Source organism: Rhipicephalus microplus, chromosome 6 (assembly GCF_043290135.1).
Source record: "Rhipicephalus microplus isolate Deutch F79 chromosome 6, USDA_Rmic, whole genome shotgun sequence".
NCBI classification, from domain to species: Eukaryota; Metazoa; Arthropoda; class Arachnida; order Ixodida; family Ixodidae; genus Rhipicephalus; species Rhipicephalus microplus.
In genome coordinates, this window is record NC_134705.1 from 132,557,108 (window position 1) to 132,574,051 (window position 16,944).

The 16,944-nt window shown below is 44.6% G+C and overlaps 1 protein-coding gene across 1 annotated transcript; it reads right to left on the minus strand.

The window, feature by feature from the left end:
• Positions 1–208: 208 nt before the first annotated feature.
• Positions 209–16,258, minus strand: LOC142765507 (uncharacterized). Its single transcript, XM_075866605.1, has 5 exons — positions 16,101–16,258; positions 7,752–7,884; positions 6,552–6,697; positions 3,228–3,360; positions 209–592 (listed from the first exon to the last, which is right to left on the minus strand). The coding sequence occupies exons 1-5, from the start codon at positions 16,147–16,149 to the stop codon at positions 346–348; spliced, it is 708 nt and encodes a 235-aa protein (XP_075722720.1). The 5' UTR covers positions 16,150–16,258; the 3' UTR covers positions 209–345.
• Positions 16,259–16,944: the final 686 nt, after the last annotated feature.

Consider the following 16,944-nt stretch of genomic DNA (forward strand, 5'->3'; position numbering starts at 1 on the left):
TGGACACTCTGTATAAGATTCAAACTTCTAAAAAAAATATCGCACTCATAGTACACTACTTGTTCGGCGTAACTGCGGCCATAGTTTATTATGGCTAACTACTTTCATCCCTGGAGTTCATGCAACTCCAAGAACCTGAAATTCGTCAAATCACTTCAGAGCAGTTTAGGTATGCATCAAAGAGTGACTATCAACAGGCCCACACGACTTTCTATTCTATAGATACGTTTTTACTGAAAGCAAGGCTCTTTGTTTTCCTGTGGGCTTTATATCTGTCCACAAGCAAAGAAGGCACAATGATGATGTAATGGCGGACGTGTGACATGCGTTTTCTTGGATGGCCCATTATAGCGTGGCGAAAGTCTTGAGCAGCACCATGACGCTCTTGGGGACCTTGGTGTTGGCGGGCAGCCTGGGAAGCTTTGGCAGCGCCTTGCAGAACTTGGACTCGGTGGTGAAGCCTCCGCAGAAGATCTTCAGGGCGTTTCCCAGGATGTGCTCTCCGGCGTTGCGGGCAAACAGGATGGCCTGGGGGTCGTTGCACTTGTCGCGCAGGTTCTTTTCGCGGCAATGGAACATCTTCGTGTAGTCGCTGTGCAGAGAGTGCGTGAAGAGAAACAAGGTTTAAATGCTACGAAGGCGCCCTGTTTTGGGTTGTGTATTGACTCAGTTAATTAGTTCATACGTATATAATTTATCAATAAGTTACCTTACCTTACTTAATCACTGACCTGCGTAGATTTTTTTTATCCGCCTGACTACACATGGGCGGCACAAGGATTTATTCACTCGGGGCGGGGAGGAAAAAAGGGGGGGGGCACCCAAGTGAGTTTTTTTAGGGGTGAAGGAACTAGGATGAGTTATGCGTTATCTTTTGACTATATTTGATTTGGGGGATAGGGAGGAGAGGCAGGGAATAATTGTGAGGGGCTACGCCCCCCCCCCCTTGATAACCCCCCGCCACCAATGGCGCCAACCAGGCTTATACTTTACTTGATTGATCCTGCCTACTTACTAACGCATATTTTACTTAATTTATTCGTATTTACTCGTTGATTGATTGTATGACAGATGCGGCAGATTGTATTGACAGATGCAGTGTATTGACAGATGCAGCAGGTTGAAGCTTTGCTTGGATGTACAGGGGCCGTTGAACATTCCCAGGCCACGCTGCCATAAGAATACACGAGACAGTAACTCGGGATCTTTCGGAGGGCCTCTGTGCCTAATTAGTTCACTTCACTTGCTGCATTTTAACTCTCCCTTGCTTTACCACTACACTGGCTTATTTACTTTGTCACTTATTTTTTGCCTGACTTTCTTATTCCTAACTAAATTAATGCTACATTTCTCCTACTAAACTCATTGATAAGTTGATGACTTTCGTTCAAGAATATAAGCATGTCACGAGGTGACTTAATGAACACTATCTGGGAATGTACGTCCCAAAACGACGATATGATTATTCGAGACGGCGGGGCGGAGGGCTCCGGAAATTTTGAACATGTGGTGTTCTTTCAACGAGCACTCATGTCGCGTGGTACACGGGCCTCCCCCATTCTGCCTCCACCGACACGTGACCGCCACTGCCGGAATCGAACCCGCGACCTTCGGTTGAGCAGTCGAGCACTGCAACCACTCATTCATCGCGTCGCACCACAAGGTGACTCAGGGGACACAGTTAGATTACTGTTCACTGATGAAATTCGAATTACATAAGTGTTACGGCGTTACACCCAATAAAGCAATGCTTGCAGGTATACCTGAACAACCACAGTAAAAGTTAAGCAGCAGGAAACTCCTGCTCTACAGGAAAGGTGCACTGTAAGCAGGCCGGGGAACCAACAGGGCGTACCTTTCTCCGCCGAGTTTACGCAATTCGCTGTCCGATGTGACAAGTAAGCTGTCCGCGAACGAAGACGACGGAAACGCGTAACAAATGACCTTCCTGACCTCATGACCGCCACCGTTATCAGGGCGCGAGGGTTACTTTCGTTCCGGCTCAGTGACCACTGATGACCGTGTTGCGACTGCTGTGTTCCGTCCACTGCAGGGGACAAATGTGTCCACGATACTGTCGCCATAGCCGCGTAATCTACGACTCAGATGAAAGACGTCACGTGGCCTGGCAGTGAGACGGGAAACTTGTCATTGGACTCGGGGCGATTGAAGGCGTTGGTTTTGTCGTCGGGTGTTCTGACGTCGAACTACCACGTGAAGTATGAATAACTATATTGGTCTAAGCAATAAATAGAGTTCAATTCAATTCAATTTTGTTTTTCAGTATGCACAGACGGATTCACTGTTAAAGGGAACACTTGAGTGCACGTTATGTTTCGATTCCACTCTCTTCCAAACGCAAGGTCACTTGAATTCGCGTAGGACTACCACTAATTGACAGATTTGACTTCCTTTGAACGACTAGTGCCGTGCATCAGTAGTGTTCACTGATCCACTTCCTGTTAGAGGGCTCGTAATATCAACGGTGCTCATTGTATTGTTCTCTTTAACAGTGTATAGTACTGTGCATGCCGGATGGCTGCGTTGGGTTAAAAGATGCGTAAATATATTGACGGTGTGTAAACCTAAATTCAAAGAATCCAATATTTTTATGAAAAGACGTGTGTATGTCCCTGTTGCTTGGTGTGTTGGTTCTCCCATCGCTTTTTGTGTTTTTTCCGTAAGGGAGGTCACCAGGCGAAGGCCGAACCTAATAAAACTAAGGCAGCGTAATTGAAGTGTATGTCATTCCAAACAAATACCTAATTACTGCGAAAAAATATGTTGTTTAAAATTACATCATTTTACATTTTACATCATAATGTTTAATTTTACATCATAAATGCTCTGCTTACGGTGGTAACCCGCTCCACCTGATTTTCTTTCCTTTGAAACGCCGTGCAGTACCTAATGCCTGTGACGTATAGGTACAATAATAAAATATTTCGCCAAGAAAACTAATGAAAATGAAGTTATCTGTAGACTCTTTCGCGAGAGCTAGCCAGGGTGGTTATTCGCCTTAAGGCACGTAAGGTTTTCTGCCCTGCAACGTATAGAGGAGGCGGTTGGTGTAATACAAAAGAAAAAGAGATAAGACGAGAGAGATGGTTGGTGTGAACTCAGAAATACGCATACTATTCGCATTCATGTTAATTCTTTTTTTTTTTTGTCTTCGAAGCCAACCCAGCTCGGCGCTTGATAACAGTGTCAAACAAAAGCCTACTCACCAGCACCCGTAACGGATGCGGTCCTTCCTCTCGGCATTGACGGCGGTGGTGTAGAACTCCTTCTTGAAGTTCACGATGCACTTGTGAATTGGGTCACCGGCCTTGTTCAGGCACTTGGAGTGCTGAAGGAATTCTGCGGTGAAGAAAGAAAAAAAAAATCTCGGTCTCTTGAACTCGCTGCACAGTCTACGAGGCTATGTATACATTCAAAACTATTGTTTTGACTCATGCAAACGTATTGAATCTCCACCGAGAGAGAAAGTGAAGCGAAAGTGAAATCGCGTAACAATTCTATAGGTCGAAGCACCACTTCGACCAGTCGCAGACAGCTAATGGCGGCCGAAAATTTTGTAGAAAAGTAAAAGAATTGTTCAGTGATTGCACCCCGGGATATGCATTGCCTCCTACCTAAGATACTTGCTTAAATTTATATAGTGCTCCTGTTATTGGCGCGTATAAGAGTTGTGGCTAAACTGCACGCTATAGGGAAAAACTTTCTTTGCTAAACTGTTTTATCTCTGAAATTCGATCTTTCTGGTGATAGGAGACACCATTACAAACTGATTCATTGATTGATATGTGGGGTTTAACGTCCTAAAACCACCATATGATTAAGAGAGATGCCGTAGTGGAGGACTCCGGAAATTTCGACCACCTGGGGTCCTCTACGTGCACCCAAATCTGAGCACATGGGCCTACACCATTTCTGCCTCCATCGGAAATGCAGCCGCCGCAGCCGGGATTCGATCCCGCAACCTGCGGGTCAGCGGCCGAGCACCTTAGCCACTAGTCCACCACGGTGGGTCGCCATTACAAACTGTTAGATGACCACGGCATCTCACCCCGTGTAAAAAAAAAATGACATATTCATGAAGTGATTGACGACGAGTGGGCGAAGCTCCGGGGGATCAATAACATCCGTACATTACCCACTCGATCATGCAAAGACGTGAAAAAATGTGTGTACAGTATATACATGTTTGTTTATTATTCACAATGCGCATATGGTGTTGAGAGGTCCAACTTTACACGACCCTCAAACATATCCGCCATATGCATTCCGACATGCTAGCTGCAGGAATAACAGGATACGCACAAACTACAGTTTCCAAACGTTGCACCACCAGATTACAACACTCTTAAAGAACAACAAAGGTATGGAAGAACTAAGAAATCACAAATCAGAAAAAATAATTCAGTGCCCAATAATTCAACTACTTCTTTCTTAGTCAATTTATTTTATTTCATTCACTGCATATCGCCTGCTATTTGCGTTCGTTGTGTTAGGTGTCAACAATGATACGTTTTATTATATATTCACTTGTAAAGTCTTATTCCATCTTTTTATATATATTTAAAGTTGTTCGTGAAATACTACTTCTTTTCTGTAATTTTTTATGTTGCTTTAGTTTTTTTGTCATTGTTTATGTGCAAACTGTTGTTTCTGTTGGGAGGACTTCTGTTGGGAGGACTGGGAGGCCAGGCGTGAATTCCTTTTGTCCCCTCTTTCCGAAGTGTACTTTTTTTGCACTTGAATAAAATGAAAAATAAAATACAGATACCCATATGTCTATATGAATATCCATATGTCTATATGAATATCCATATGTCTATATGAATATGAATATTTATATGGATATCCATACGGTGTCACGCCGACGGAAAGGTGACATGGCTCCACACTGAGGAGCTTCGCCCCTAAAAAAATGTATCTGGATAAGGACATCTCCATCTCACATATATTCTAAACATGATAACGTTAAGGGAGCACTGACACAGTTTGGAAGCATCCAAAAAGGGACATTTATTGTTTTTCATTTCCATAGTATGCACTATCAATCCTATCTCCACCCGACGGAGCCAGAGAACACGTATATTACTGTACTTTTATTTTAAAGTGTTCGTCAACCAGCATCTGCAAAGCAGTGACAGCGCAGTGAAAATTATACCTGTGAGTCAAAAAGGTTGACTGGGTTTGCGGAATCTGCGCCACGCACACAGCTTAAATTGCAGATATCCATGTCGGAGTAGCTGGACAACAATTCACTCATCATTTTTCGCGTGAACTGCCTGCGACTGACAGTAAATTACGCAACTGGTGCTTGTATTTCGCTAGCTGCATGTCTTTCCGTGACGTCTGGTTCGTGTTGACAAGCCGCTGCGAAGCCGCTCCTTCGCAGTGAATAATTAAGTCATTCCCAAGCACTACGACACCGTTTTTTTAGGATGCTCCACACCCGTGTCGAAGTGACCTGTTTCGAGTGGTGTAGCAGAGGTCACCTGACCCGTGCGAAGCTGTGACATGAAACTACTACTCACTCTTCATTCCTCTACCTCTTCCGCACCTCACCGCCAGCAGCAGGCAATGCCTCGAATAAAGGTCACATACATTCGATTTATGGAGTGACAAGTGGAAAATGATTAAATTTTGTGTCAGTGCTCGTTAAAGGACCTCCTTTCGCCAAAATGCCGGCGTTAGCGTGGGCGTCATCGCTTGTGAGCTAGAAATCATCGTTGTCCGTCAGCGAAAATTCGAGATGCAGTGCAGATGTGCACGTGTTGCCTTACAGACGTGAAGTCGGCACTTCGATAACTCCGAAAAGAAAAAAAAATAGATTGTTGCTGGCACTTTGCAACTGTACTTGCGGTAGGCATTCTAGGGCGGTTGAAGAGGGCCAGTTTTTGGGCACGTTGTTGTTCGTTTCTTTGCGGCACGGCTTTGATGTCCACCGTGAAGTGACACGAGTCTAGCAATTCAGAATGGGACGCGAATGGGGGCCGACTACGCTGTCACATTTTACATTTGAAGGTCAATCTCAAGTGTCCCTCAAAATTCTTTTTTCCCCTGTTCATTAGGACCTGTATTCACGGGTATGCTTCTTCCATTGGCCCCGAACAAAACTATCTCTCAATACTACCATAGATGAAGGCTGAGAGCAGTGGCGGATCCAGAGGTGGGTGGTAAAAGCGATCACCCCCCTCCCCCAAAGTCCGTGTCAGCACCCCCTCCCCTCACTTCAGTGCTCGTAGCTTACCTCCTATCCCGAATGAGGGCAAATTGGTGAAACCACTGTGACACACATTAACAGTCTTTATACTATGAAGGGTTTTTTTCTTTTACTAGTAAAAAAGTCAGTTTACGTTACGTAAAGGTTTACGTTCTGTAAAGACCCGCGCATGCTCAAATTCAACCCAGTATCCTGTAAAAAGGGACGGTAACCTAAAGAAGTATAGGTTCAAGCTAAAAGCCCCTATAGTTCCACCTAGCGGCTTCACCGTGCATTAAGCTGCGCAATGAATGTTATAGCACTCTCTCGCACTCACCAGTGTGCTCGACGTGCGATGTGTTGCACCGGCGGTCGTTCTCCTCTCGCATGGTGTTGATGGCGGTGAAGGCGGTGCCTCGGTAGACGCCGATCAGGCACTTGTCGGTGTAGTTCAACGCGCACTGCAGAGCTTTCGTCCGCTTCCTGCAAGGAGATCACGTGGTTGTGGGAAGACTGCATACACCTTTTGTACGTTCGTTGCTCGTTGAAAAATTGAACGCAATCTGAAGAGAGTTCCTCCCATTTGTGGCGTATTTCTTTCCCACGACGCTTGTGATCTATACAGCACGTGCCTTTCCTTCCACTATCGCCGCTTACCCGATACTACAGTTACCTGGTACTACACATTGTGGAAATCATTTACTGTCTTCATATGACTCGCATATGACTCGCAAGAGAGTTAGCGTGCCTCTCTAAAGACAGTCATATAAGTGACAAGTCAGGACTCCCTGAAGCGAGCCCCATACACTTCTCTTTTTTTTTTCTTTAGAGTGTATGGGGTAGCGACAAAACAGTATTATTGAAAAAGTTGCTGGTGCCAAGTTTTAGGAAAAGAAATTCAAACAGGTGAGATGACCATTGCGGTTATGTAGTGAAAGACACACAATAAATTCGTCGTACAGTAAAATGTATAGAGAGATTTGTGTGTCCACCTTGTAAGCCTGAGACAGCGGGAAGGCCATCCGCAAGGATAAACAGGTCAAGACATGTTTCTGGTGGTGTGTGTCGACATGATCAAAGACATTGGGCTACCTTAACTGAACAGCAATCAAGCATGAATACTTTTATTGCTCTGTCTAATATTTGACCATCCCCCAGTATGCTAGCAGATAGCATCACGCACAACAATAAAAAAGGCGACCAATTCGTTGATTTTGTCGATGCAGTAAGCGGTCTTGCTACAAATCATTTCATGTCGTGGTCAGCTTTCTGTGCGCAGAGGTTATAGTTATCACACCACACCCTGTCATTCAGAACTGATTATTTCTTTGTTCTTCTTACTCTGTTAAACGCGCAGTCGGACAGTCCATGACTATGCCATCTTTTTTTTTTTTTTGTGGTCTGACAACTCCCTTTGAACAGCAGTTCTTACAACAATAAACAACGGGTGAGTTCACTCTTTTGGAATAACGGAAATGAAGACAAAACAGAGCAAAGGAGAGAGCGAGAACAAACGAGTTTCTACGACGTCACTCACTTGCAGTAGTCGGCGAGCTTTGAAGCGGTGTCCGGCAGCTTGGAGCTGAAACCGAACGTGAGGAACTCCAGGTTGCACTTCTCGGCTTCGGCGTCACTGCATCCTTTGCCCAAACTCACAACCTGCGCAACGGCTGGCGGAGAGAACAAATTCTAGGCAATGAGGATTTCTTTTTTTCTCTCATTGCTCGGAACAACTTTTTCAAAATAAACTTCTATATTTTTTTTCTCTCTTTACCGACTGTTACTGATGATGTTGATATTATTAGCGATTACAGCAAGATTCGTGATTACAACAGAGCTAACTACGTCGCCATTAACACCAAGCTAGATGATTTCTTAAATGACTTACTTCTGCCAGCTTTTTCCCAACGCTCTATTAATGCACACTAAGTTTTAAGCAAACAGAAACTGCTAGCTTTTTGTTGAACCATGGTTGAACAAAACGTGCGACAACTTCGTAATAAGAACAATTGTCTCTGCTGTCACGCTAAAAACTGAACAAGTGAGTTTTCATGGAGCAAGTAGAAAGCTTTCCTTAGTAAGTACACCGATGCCTTACGCACTGCTAATGACAAGTATTTCGCTGAGGACCTACTTTCTATCCTGAGCTCCAATTCGCAAAAAAAAGGCAAAGTATTACACCTAATCACAGTTTCGATATTTTGTTACAACACAATAGACAACAGCCTCCTTCAGACGCGGAATGCATTCAATACATTTTTACTTTTGATTTTACAGGGGAAGACCATCCCGATATCTCAGTGGGACGGGAAAACGATTACCCTTTATTAGCACATATGGGTATCTCAGTTTACGGTATTGCTTATCTCTTTAACAAACATTAAAGGAACATCCGCATGTGGTATCGACGATATTTACTATAAGCTATTAAAAAACGCAGTACTTATTTAAAGTGTACTTCTATACCATATCTTTAAGCAGTCCTTATCATGTGGAGTATTGCCCACAGACTGGAAGATTGCGAAAGTCATCCCTATTTTGAAAACCGGAGACAACCGTCGCCCTGAAAACTATCGTCCAATATCGATAACATTGGTGACATGTAATTGCCTCGTCAATTTACGCCCATTTCGAAAAAAAAGTTTTTTCTTTCAGAAATAGCATATTTTCAGTAAACGTTTTTCCCGCAAAACACAGTTGCCCGAATTCACCACTGATCTGCACTCCAACATGAACAACAGCCCACAAACAGATGCGATTTTTCTGGATTTCTCTAAAGCTTTCGATCGCGTTACACATTATCGGCTCGTTTCTTAATTATCTAGTTTAGGTATAAACTCATTGACCCTTTTCTGTCTTAGAAACTTTTTCTCACTTCGTCATCAATTTACGGTTGCTAACAGTGGTCCTTCCATTACAGAGGTCACGTCTGGTGTACCACAGGTGAGTGTTCTGGGGCCTCTACAATTCCTAAGATTTACTATCGGCTTACCCTTCAGCATTTCATCCGGCTTATGACTATTTGCCGACGATTGCATTCTTTACAGAGCAATTATTTTAATGCCTATCATAATACTCTGCAAAATGACCTTCACTATATTTCCGACTAGTGCACCAAATACAAAATGTCTCCGAAACCTATCACTGTAAAACTGCATCGTTCTCACGCAAGCGCACTAGTTCCCTCATTGTATGCAGCTTAAATAACATGACCTTGTAATCTACCAAGAACCTTGGCGTGAGCCTCCCTACTAACCTTTCTTGGTTTTTGCACATTAACAATATTTGCGCTATTGCATTGAAAAGACTTGGGTTTTTCGAAACGCCACTTGCAAACGTCAACTAGTGACGTTCGTAAGTTAGCTAAGCTGACATTTGTATGCTTTCAACTAGAATTTGCATATGATATATGGTCACCCCACCCATAATATCTAATACCCATGCTTGAACGCATGCAGAATAGGGCTGCCCGGTATATCACTCAAAATTTGAATTGGTGCCCCAGCATGACACAGAATAAAGGCAATGTTTCTATGCAGCACCTAGATATCCGTCGCAACATTGCTTTGCTTTGTCTGATTCGTAAGTATGTCCATTCCAATAAGCCTTGCATGTTACTGCTCGAAACGCCCCCACGCGCATTCTCCAGAATACATAATTACTCAATTTTCAAGCGAAGTTTTTGTGAAGCTACTGTTTTCTTATTATCCGCTTTACCTCGTGGCATATCATACTGGAATGATCTTCTTAATGAAATTATTTTGATAAGCGATCACAGGATACTTCGTGATCGTTTGAATGCACTTTTTACTTAATCTGCCTCGATTTATTTTGTTGTTCTGCTTGTTCACGATGTGTTGTTCATCTTGTTCACCGTGTTCTTTTTCACTGTACAGTTGCTTTATATGTATGTTCGAGCTATTTCTATTGTATTTCACTTGTCATTGTATCAATGGCCGACTGGGCCTGTAAGGTTTCTTGTAAATAAATAAATCAAATAATTAAGTAGCGCTAGTCTTCCTCACTCTGAAATAGCTACGCAGAGCCTCTCAATGAAGTTGCTTTCAAATGTTCTCACACTTTTCCTACATTTACAAAATCTTGGCGCCTTTCCCGCGTGTTCAAAATGCTGCAGCTATACCCTATAGAATAAATTATCTCTCTCTGTCTCTCTGTCTCTCTCTCATACCAACATGAAGGGAAGAAAATTGGTGTCTTTTGCCTCCAACAACAAACTTTGGTTACTGAACGATTGCAGTCCTACATTTTTACGTGGCTCCACATACAGTAGCTGTCTCGACTTGGCTTTTGTTTCGTGAAGCCTAGTGAAACTTACTGAATGGTTCACGGATATAGAAACGCATAGGAGTGATCACATTCCAACATACGTCAAGGTCAGAGGATTGTCGCCTCTTAAAGTGCACGACATGGTTAAAAGAGAGGACTGGAAAAAATTTCAGTCTCGTATGAAAGACCAATGCCAAAAACACATATCCGATTTACAAGAGGCCATCAAGAACGCTGTAAAAGGGACTGTGTGTACGATCCCATGCCCTGTAAGAATCATGGACATCGACATAGAGTTGGAGTGGCTTCGAGCCTTGCGACGACGAGCTGAAAAAAGGTACCGGCGCATGAAGGACATAGAAGTTTTATGGACTGCTAGACGTATGCAGAAGAAGATCGAACGTCGGTTGGACAAGCTAGAATTCCAACGCTGGATTACTTTCTGCGAGTCACTCGACCCTCGTAAGCCTTTATCGCAGATATGGAGGACGGTAAGAGGTTTGCGGTCATCCCCCATTCAGAAGTCACCATTCAAGGCCTTAGCCCTTTACCAAAATCGACCAGATGTGGATGTTGCTGAAGAGTTCTGCGCCGGACTATCAGGGCAAACTACAGCACTTAGCAGCTCACTACTTTCGAGCAGTTGTCCGCTGCCACGTGATTACTGTATGGACTTCCCGTTCACCATTCAGGAGCTCAAGGCAGCACTCGCTTCATGCAAACGTACCTCCGCACCAGGACCTGACGGAATCTCCTACACAGCCCTGTGTCATCTGGGTGAGCTCGCGAGAATAGCTGTACTTCAGCTATATAATGATTGTTGGCTAGAGGGCACTGTCCCCTTAAGTTGGAAAACTAGTCGTCTAGTACCATTACTGAAACCTGGGAAATCACCATTGGAACTCTCCTTCTATCGCCCGATCGCATTGGCTAGTTGCGTGGGTAAAGTGGTGAACAGAATGATTCTCGGCCGACTCGAGTGGTACTTGGAGTATCATGAGATCTACCCAAATGCCATGGCTGGCTTTCGACGTGGTCGATCATCGATCGATAACGTCATCGACCTAATCACGTACGTTGAACACGAGACAGGCCATAAGCGTCTTTGCGCCTCTCTGTTCCTTGACGTCAAAGGAGCCTATGATAACGTTACACATGAAGCCGTCCTTACCGCACTAGAAGAGATTGGAGTGGGTGGCCGAATGTTTAAGTGGATACGCGGTTATCTTCAAATGCGATCCTTTTTTGTTAGTACGGAGGCCGGGAATACGTCTGCGCATTTCAGTTGTCGTGGCGTCCCTCAGGGTGGTGTACTGAGCCCCGTGCTATTCAATATAACACTAATCGCTCTCCATATGCACCTACTAAACACTATTTATCTATCAACATACGCTAATGACATCTGCATCTGGACATCTGTAGTAATTCGCCTGCAGTTGCGAGCGAGAATACAGAGAGCTGCTACTGCCACTGCTTTGTATCTCCGCAATCGAGGCCTGGAAATTTCCTCCGGAAAGTGCGCTCTTCTGGCATTTACGTGCAAACCTATGTCGAATTACAGAGTGTCAATTAACGGTCAAAATATACCATATCGTCGATATCACATATTTCTGGATGTCATAGTCGACAGAGACATATCATGCCCTCATGTGTCGTATTTGAAAAAGCGATTGACAGGCATATGTCGTCTTTTCAAGTTTCTCGCTGGAAAGACTTGGGGAATGCAGCCTAATGCTATGTTACGACTGTACAGGGTGCTTTTCCTTAGCTTTTTACGATACAGTCTGACTGCATTATCAAACGCCAGCAAAACAAGTCGACGCATGATACAAAGCGTTCGGGCACAGGCGCTTCGATTGATTGATTGATTTGTGGGGTTTAACGTCCCAAAACCACCATTTGATTATGAGAGACGCCGTAGTGGAGGACTCCGGAAATTTTGACCACCTGGGGTTCTTTAACGTGCACCCAAATCTGAGTACACGGGCCTACAACATTTCCGCCTCCATCGGAAATGCAGCCGCCGCAGCCGGGAATAGAACCCGCGACCTGCGGGTCAGCAGCCGAGTACCTTAGCCACTAGACCACCGCGGCGGGGCGACACAGGCGCTTCGAATATGTCTAGGTCTGCCTCAGGGTGCCTCAACGGTGGCGACTATAGCTTTAGCCAAAGACCACCTCTTGCAGACCCATATTGAAATTGAAGCTTCGAGGACACACATAAGGCATGTGGGCCGGACACCCCATCACCACCTAGCCTCTCTACCAGCGTATAGACATCATACTTCTTTTTGTCGAACAATAACTACACATGGTGACTCCCTACCAACTGGTTTTACGCCCGCGGCGAGACCTTCAATTCCTCAATGGTGCCTCAAACAGCCAGTCATCAACCTGACAATACCAGTCATCCAGAAAAAACGAGATTTCTCAATACCAGCCCTCAAGCAGCTCGCCTTACTTCTGCTGTACGAGAAGTACCAAGACTGTACCCACGTCTACACCAAGGCCCGTCCTGCCAAACAGCTCAACTGCGGCGGTCGTTATTCCAACGCACGCCACAACCATCAAATTCAGGACAGCTCATGCAACCACAACAACGGCAGCAGAGCTTGCAGCGCTTCGCGCTGCGCTGCGTTTCACTAACAACCAAAGCACGCAACGATGGACAATTTTCTGCGACTGCAAGGCGGCACTGCAGTCACTTCTGTCAAATCTACGCCGTGGTCCACACGAGCAGTTGGTCTTTGAAACAGCAGAAATGCTACATCATATAACAGAGAAAGGGCACAATGTTATATTTCAGTGGTTGCCCAGCCACTATGGAATTATCGGTAACGACCGAGCTGATCAAGCTGCCCGTTCAGCCCATACAGAAGACAACAACCAGTCAATACCTCTCTCAAGGACAGACGCTGCTAGGAGGCTCCGCAAGCTTGCTCGCCAACGCTCCATGGCTCTTTGGAATGAGCCTCTCTTTACGCAAGCAAGATTACGATCCCTTGATCCAACGTTAAGCTTACAGCTTCCAACAAAAATTCGACAAGGTGACGCTACTGCTCTGTGCAGACTATGGTTGGGAGTCGCGTTTACCCGTGCGTACGCGTTCCGCATAGGGTGCCGACACCGCGGACTGTGCACACTGCCGAGATGAAGAAACAATTCGACATATCATATGTGACTGCCCGGAATACAACCTAGAAAGACAACACCTTTCTGATACACTAAACAGGTTAGATGACCAGCCGCTGTCAGAAGAAAGTATACTGCGCCATCGTCATGACTCATCGTCACAGAAGAAAGCCGTGCAAACGCTACTGGGCTTTTTGCGAACTACTGGCCTATCGGAACACCTCTGAGTGGACTGATTTTGTGCGTGCGTGTGTGTCGGTGTTTTTTCTCTTATTTATTTTTAACTCTCTCTTTCTCTTTCAACCTCCTATTCCCCAACCCCAGTGTAGGGTAGCATACCGGATACTAGCATCTGGTTAACCTCCCTGCCTTCCTTTTTTCTCGTTTCTCTCTCTTTATGTCTTCTTTTTTGCTTGTTTCTTTTTTCATCGACGTGAAGATAACTTGAGTAAGCGGAGTAATTTCGAACTACAGAAAAATCACTTGTAACAGCTAAGTACATTGGGGCGTTGCTTACAGTGACCAATGCGGCTAATTTCACATTGTCGCGAGGTTTCAACCAAAAGTAGTCTAGTGATAACAATAACGAAGATTTGACAAAGGAGATGACCAGCTGCCGATTTCACATTTCTCATATTTTAACCGTTCTTTGTATTCTTAGTAAGATCTAGTAACACACCTTGTGGTGACCATGCGCCATTCAGAACGTGTAAAGAAAAAACACAGCCCGATTTTCTAAACCATGGTAAAAACTGGCGATTCTGCTGCTTTCATGTTGGAATATATTTCACTCTTTGCATATCTTTAAAGTATATAAACTAGAAGCACGCTTGTGCCTTTTAGGAGTGATTGGAAAGCAAAGAAGCAAATGCTTCAGTCACTGCTCCAGCATGACGCTGGTACCGAGTTTGAACCGCGGAACAAGGGAAATTTCACGACATGCAAGAAGCTTTCTTTCTAAGAAACCGTACGGGTTTTCCGGAAGACTTGTGCTAAAGCTGAATGGATGGTAATTTCATCTTTGACGGTTCTTTTAGCACAAACTGCCGTTGAGGTACTGAGCAATTATTACTGCACCCACTATGCACTTCCTTCTTTCCTCAGTGGTCGAGAGCTCGACGAAATACCTTCTGGTCAAGTGAAGACGTAGTTAAAGGCATTGTTGAACAAATAGGTGACTAACAAATGTCAAAACTTAAGAAGAATGATGTTACGGGATCAGTACGAATTCCTTTCTCTTGAATTCGTTTTCACTCTCACGTCACAGCACACTACGAAATCTTTCTCAACATCTGTCACGTCGTCTCTCTAAACGTTTTTCACCATTTCCATTGAATCGCTCATGATGCAAATTTGCGTCTTGCTTTCAGTGCACAACGAGCTCTGGACAGCTATGAATTAACAGCCAAAAACCATCCTCTCACAGAAGATTACTGTCTGCACCCTAATCCCGACCTTGACCAGCTCCAACTGCTCCAGTGTCTACAGTGAACGGAAAAATTACAGTCGTTCTGCAAGTGTTGTCCCCGTGTTAGTGAGGGCATATGTTATTAATATATTTGGGTAGCAAACCGGCTGCCTATAGGCTGGTTAACCTTCTTGCCTTTCTTTTCCCTCTATTTTCCTTCTTTGATAATGGTTTTATAAAATTCATACCTTGTTATATTATTCTCTCGTCACCATCAAACGCCCAGTGTCAAGAAAACAACAGAATGGTTAATCTTGCTACGCTATGTTCAGTTCATACATCACGTGTTCTCTCTCTTTCTTGAATGCATACATTACAGGACGAGAGCAACAAGTATACTTCAGTCACCAAGAGTACGTGCCAGTACGATTATCAGTTATGGACGCTACACATACCCCTTAAGTGGACTATCGTTTGACTGACAAGCCTATTTGAAGACTGTAGTCTACGCGATCACACTCTGTGCTCCAATTTTTTATCATATTCACATGACTGTTGGTGCTCCTTGTAAACCTCGTATGTTCGGCACCTGAAAAACTAAGCAGGGCACTGCAAAGTTGCACCATCGATGCAATCAGGCTTGCCCGAGGATAGTTTTGTATGCAAAGCTTAAGGCTACGAGGTCGTCCCTTTCTGTCTTTGGTTGGCACCATCTGTGAGTCCCTTGAATGTTTCGTGTAACCACAGTTATAACTACGCAAGCGGAAAACGTTCTGCCGTCACTTTTTTTTTTTAAACGACCACTCTCCGAACTGAACGTGCGAGGTTTGAAAAGGTGGTCGAATTTCTCGCTCTCACCAGTCTCTCCTCTTCGCTTTAACTTTGAGGTATGATATAACCGTTACAATTACAAATTGCAGCTGGGCTACAACAGCTACAGCATATATGATGACGTCGGTAAACGCGTTAAAAAATTCATAACCAACAACTGTAATTATGACGAATTAATTGTACTCGTTTTCTTTTTTCAAGCGCGATTGGCGAACAACAATCACTTACCAGTCCCCACCAGCGCAATCCCAAGTAAACAGAATAGTACGGACTTCATGTCTGTTGGTCCTCCTGCGCTCCTTCGGTCCGCAGGTGTTAGGATCACGCGAGCAACTGTGGGTCTTGGCAGGTCACCCGAAGAAACCGCCGATCTTTTCAAGGAGACACCTGCCAGAAAACTCCGTCACACGATTGGATAATAGTCTCCTTGGGTGAAGTAACAGGGACTGGGTTGGTCCTCGACTCCAGCTCGCTTTTTTTTTTTCGTTCTCCACTTCCGCCCTCCCACCGAGAGATCTCATCTTTGCGCGTGCAAGGACAGAGTGCGAGAAGCTCGACGTCCAAGGAGAGCGGCTGCCCGAATTGGCTGCTTCGCGACCCATATCTGCTTATCAGAGCCTTCGGATCTTCGTTCACGCGTTTTCATCGATACTCGCTTCCGCGCAGCGACTAACCTCTACCGCGTCTAAGCAGGCGTCATCGGGCCCTGCTGCGTGGAAAGAAAAAGTCACCCGCACACCGCTGATATAAAAAAAAATGTACAAGGTTGGGAGAAGGGCATCGCGTCTTTTATTTTATTCAAGGTGCAAATAATAACTCGCTTCGTCACTTTCAGTCTTGCAGCGTCGTGAACCGAACTTCTCCAATCTATCAACGATGGTTCTGGGGTGCAGCCGAGCTAAATTGCCTTCTAGTTGAGACTCATGCCCAAGCAATAAGGATCTTTCGAAGAACGAAGGCGGTGAAGCGATACGATCGAGAGCTAAAATGAGCACTCCTACCACTTCTCGTGTGTCTTTTTGTCATTAATAATATTCAGATAACAGTTGAAGTCAGCGAAGTAGCTTTAGCG

What these genes read in the sequence shown, in the direction of transcription:
- LOC142765507 (XM_075866605.1), bottom strand. Translation starts at nt 16,149, where the DNA reads ATGAAGTCCGTACTATTCTGTTTACTTGGGATTGCGCTGGTGGGGACT. An exon ending in GATTGCGCTGGTGGGGACTG is followed by an intron (nt 7,885 to 16,100) that starts GTAAGTGATTGT and finishes TCTCTCCGCCAG; the next exon opens with CCGTTGCGCAGGTTGTGAGT. An exon ending in AAGCTCGCCGACTACTGCAA is followed by an intron (nt 6,698 to 7,751) that starts GTGAGTGACGTC and finishes ATCTCCTTGCAG; the next exon opens with GAAGCGGACGAAAGCTCTGC.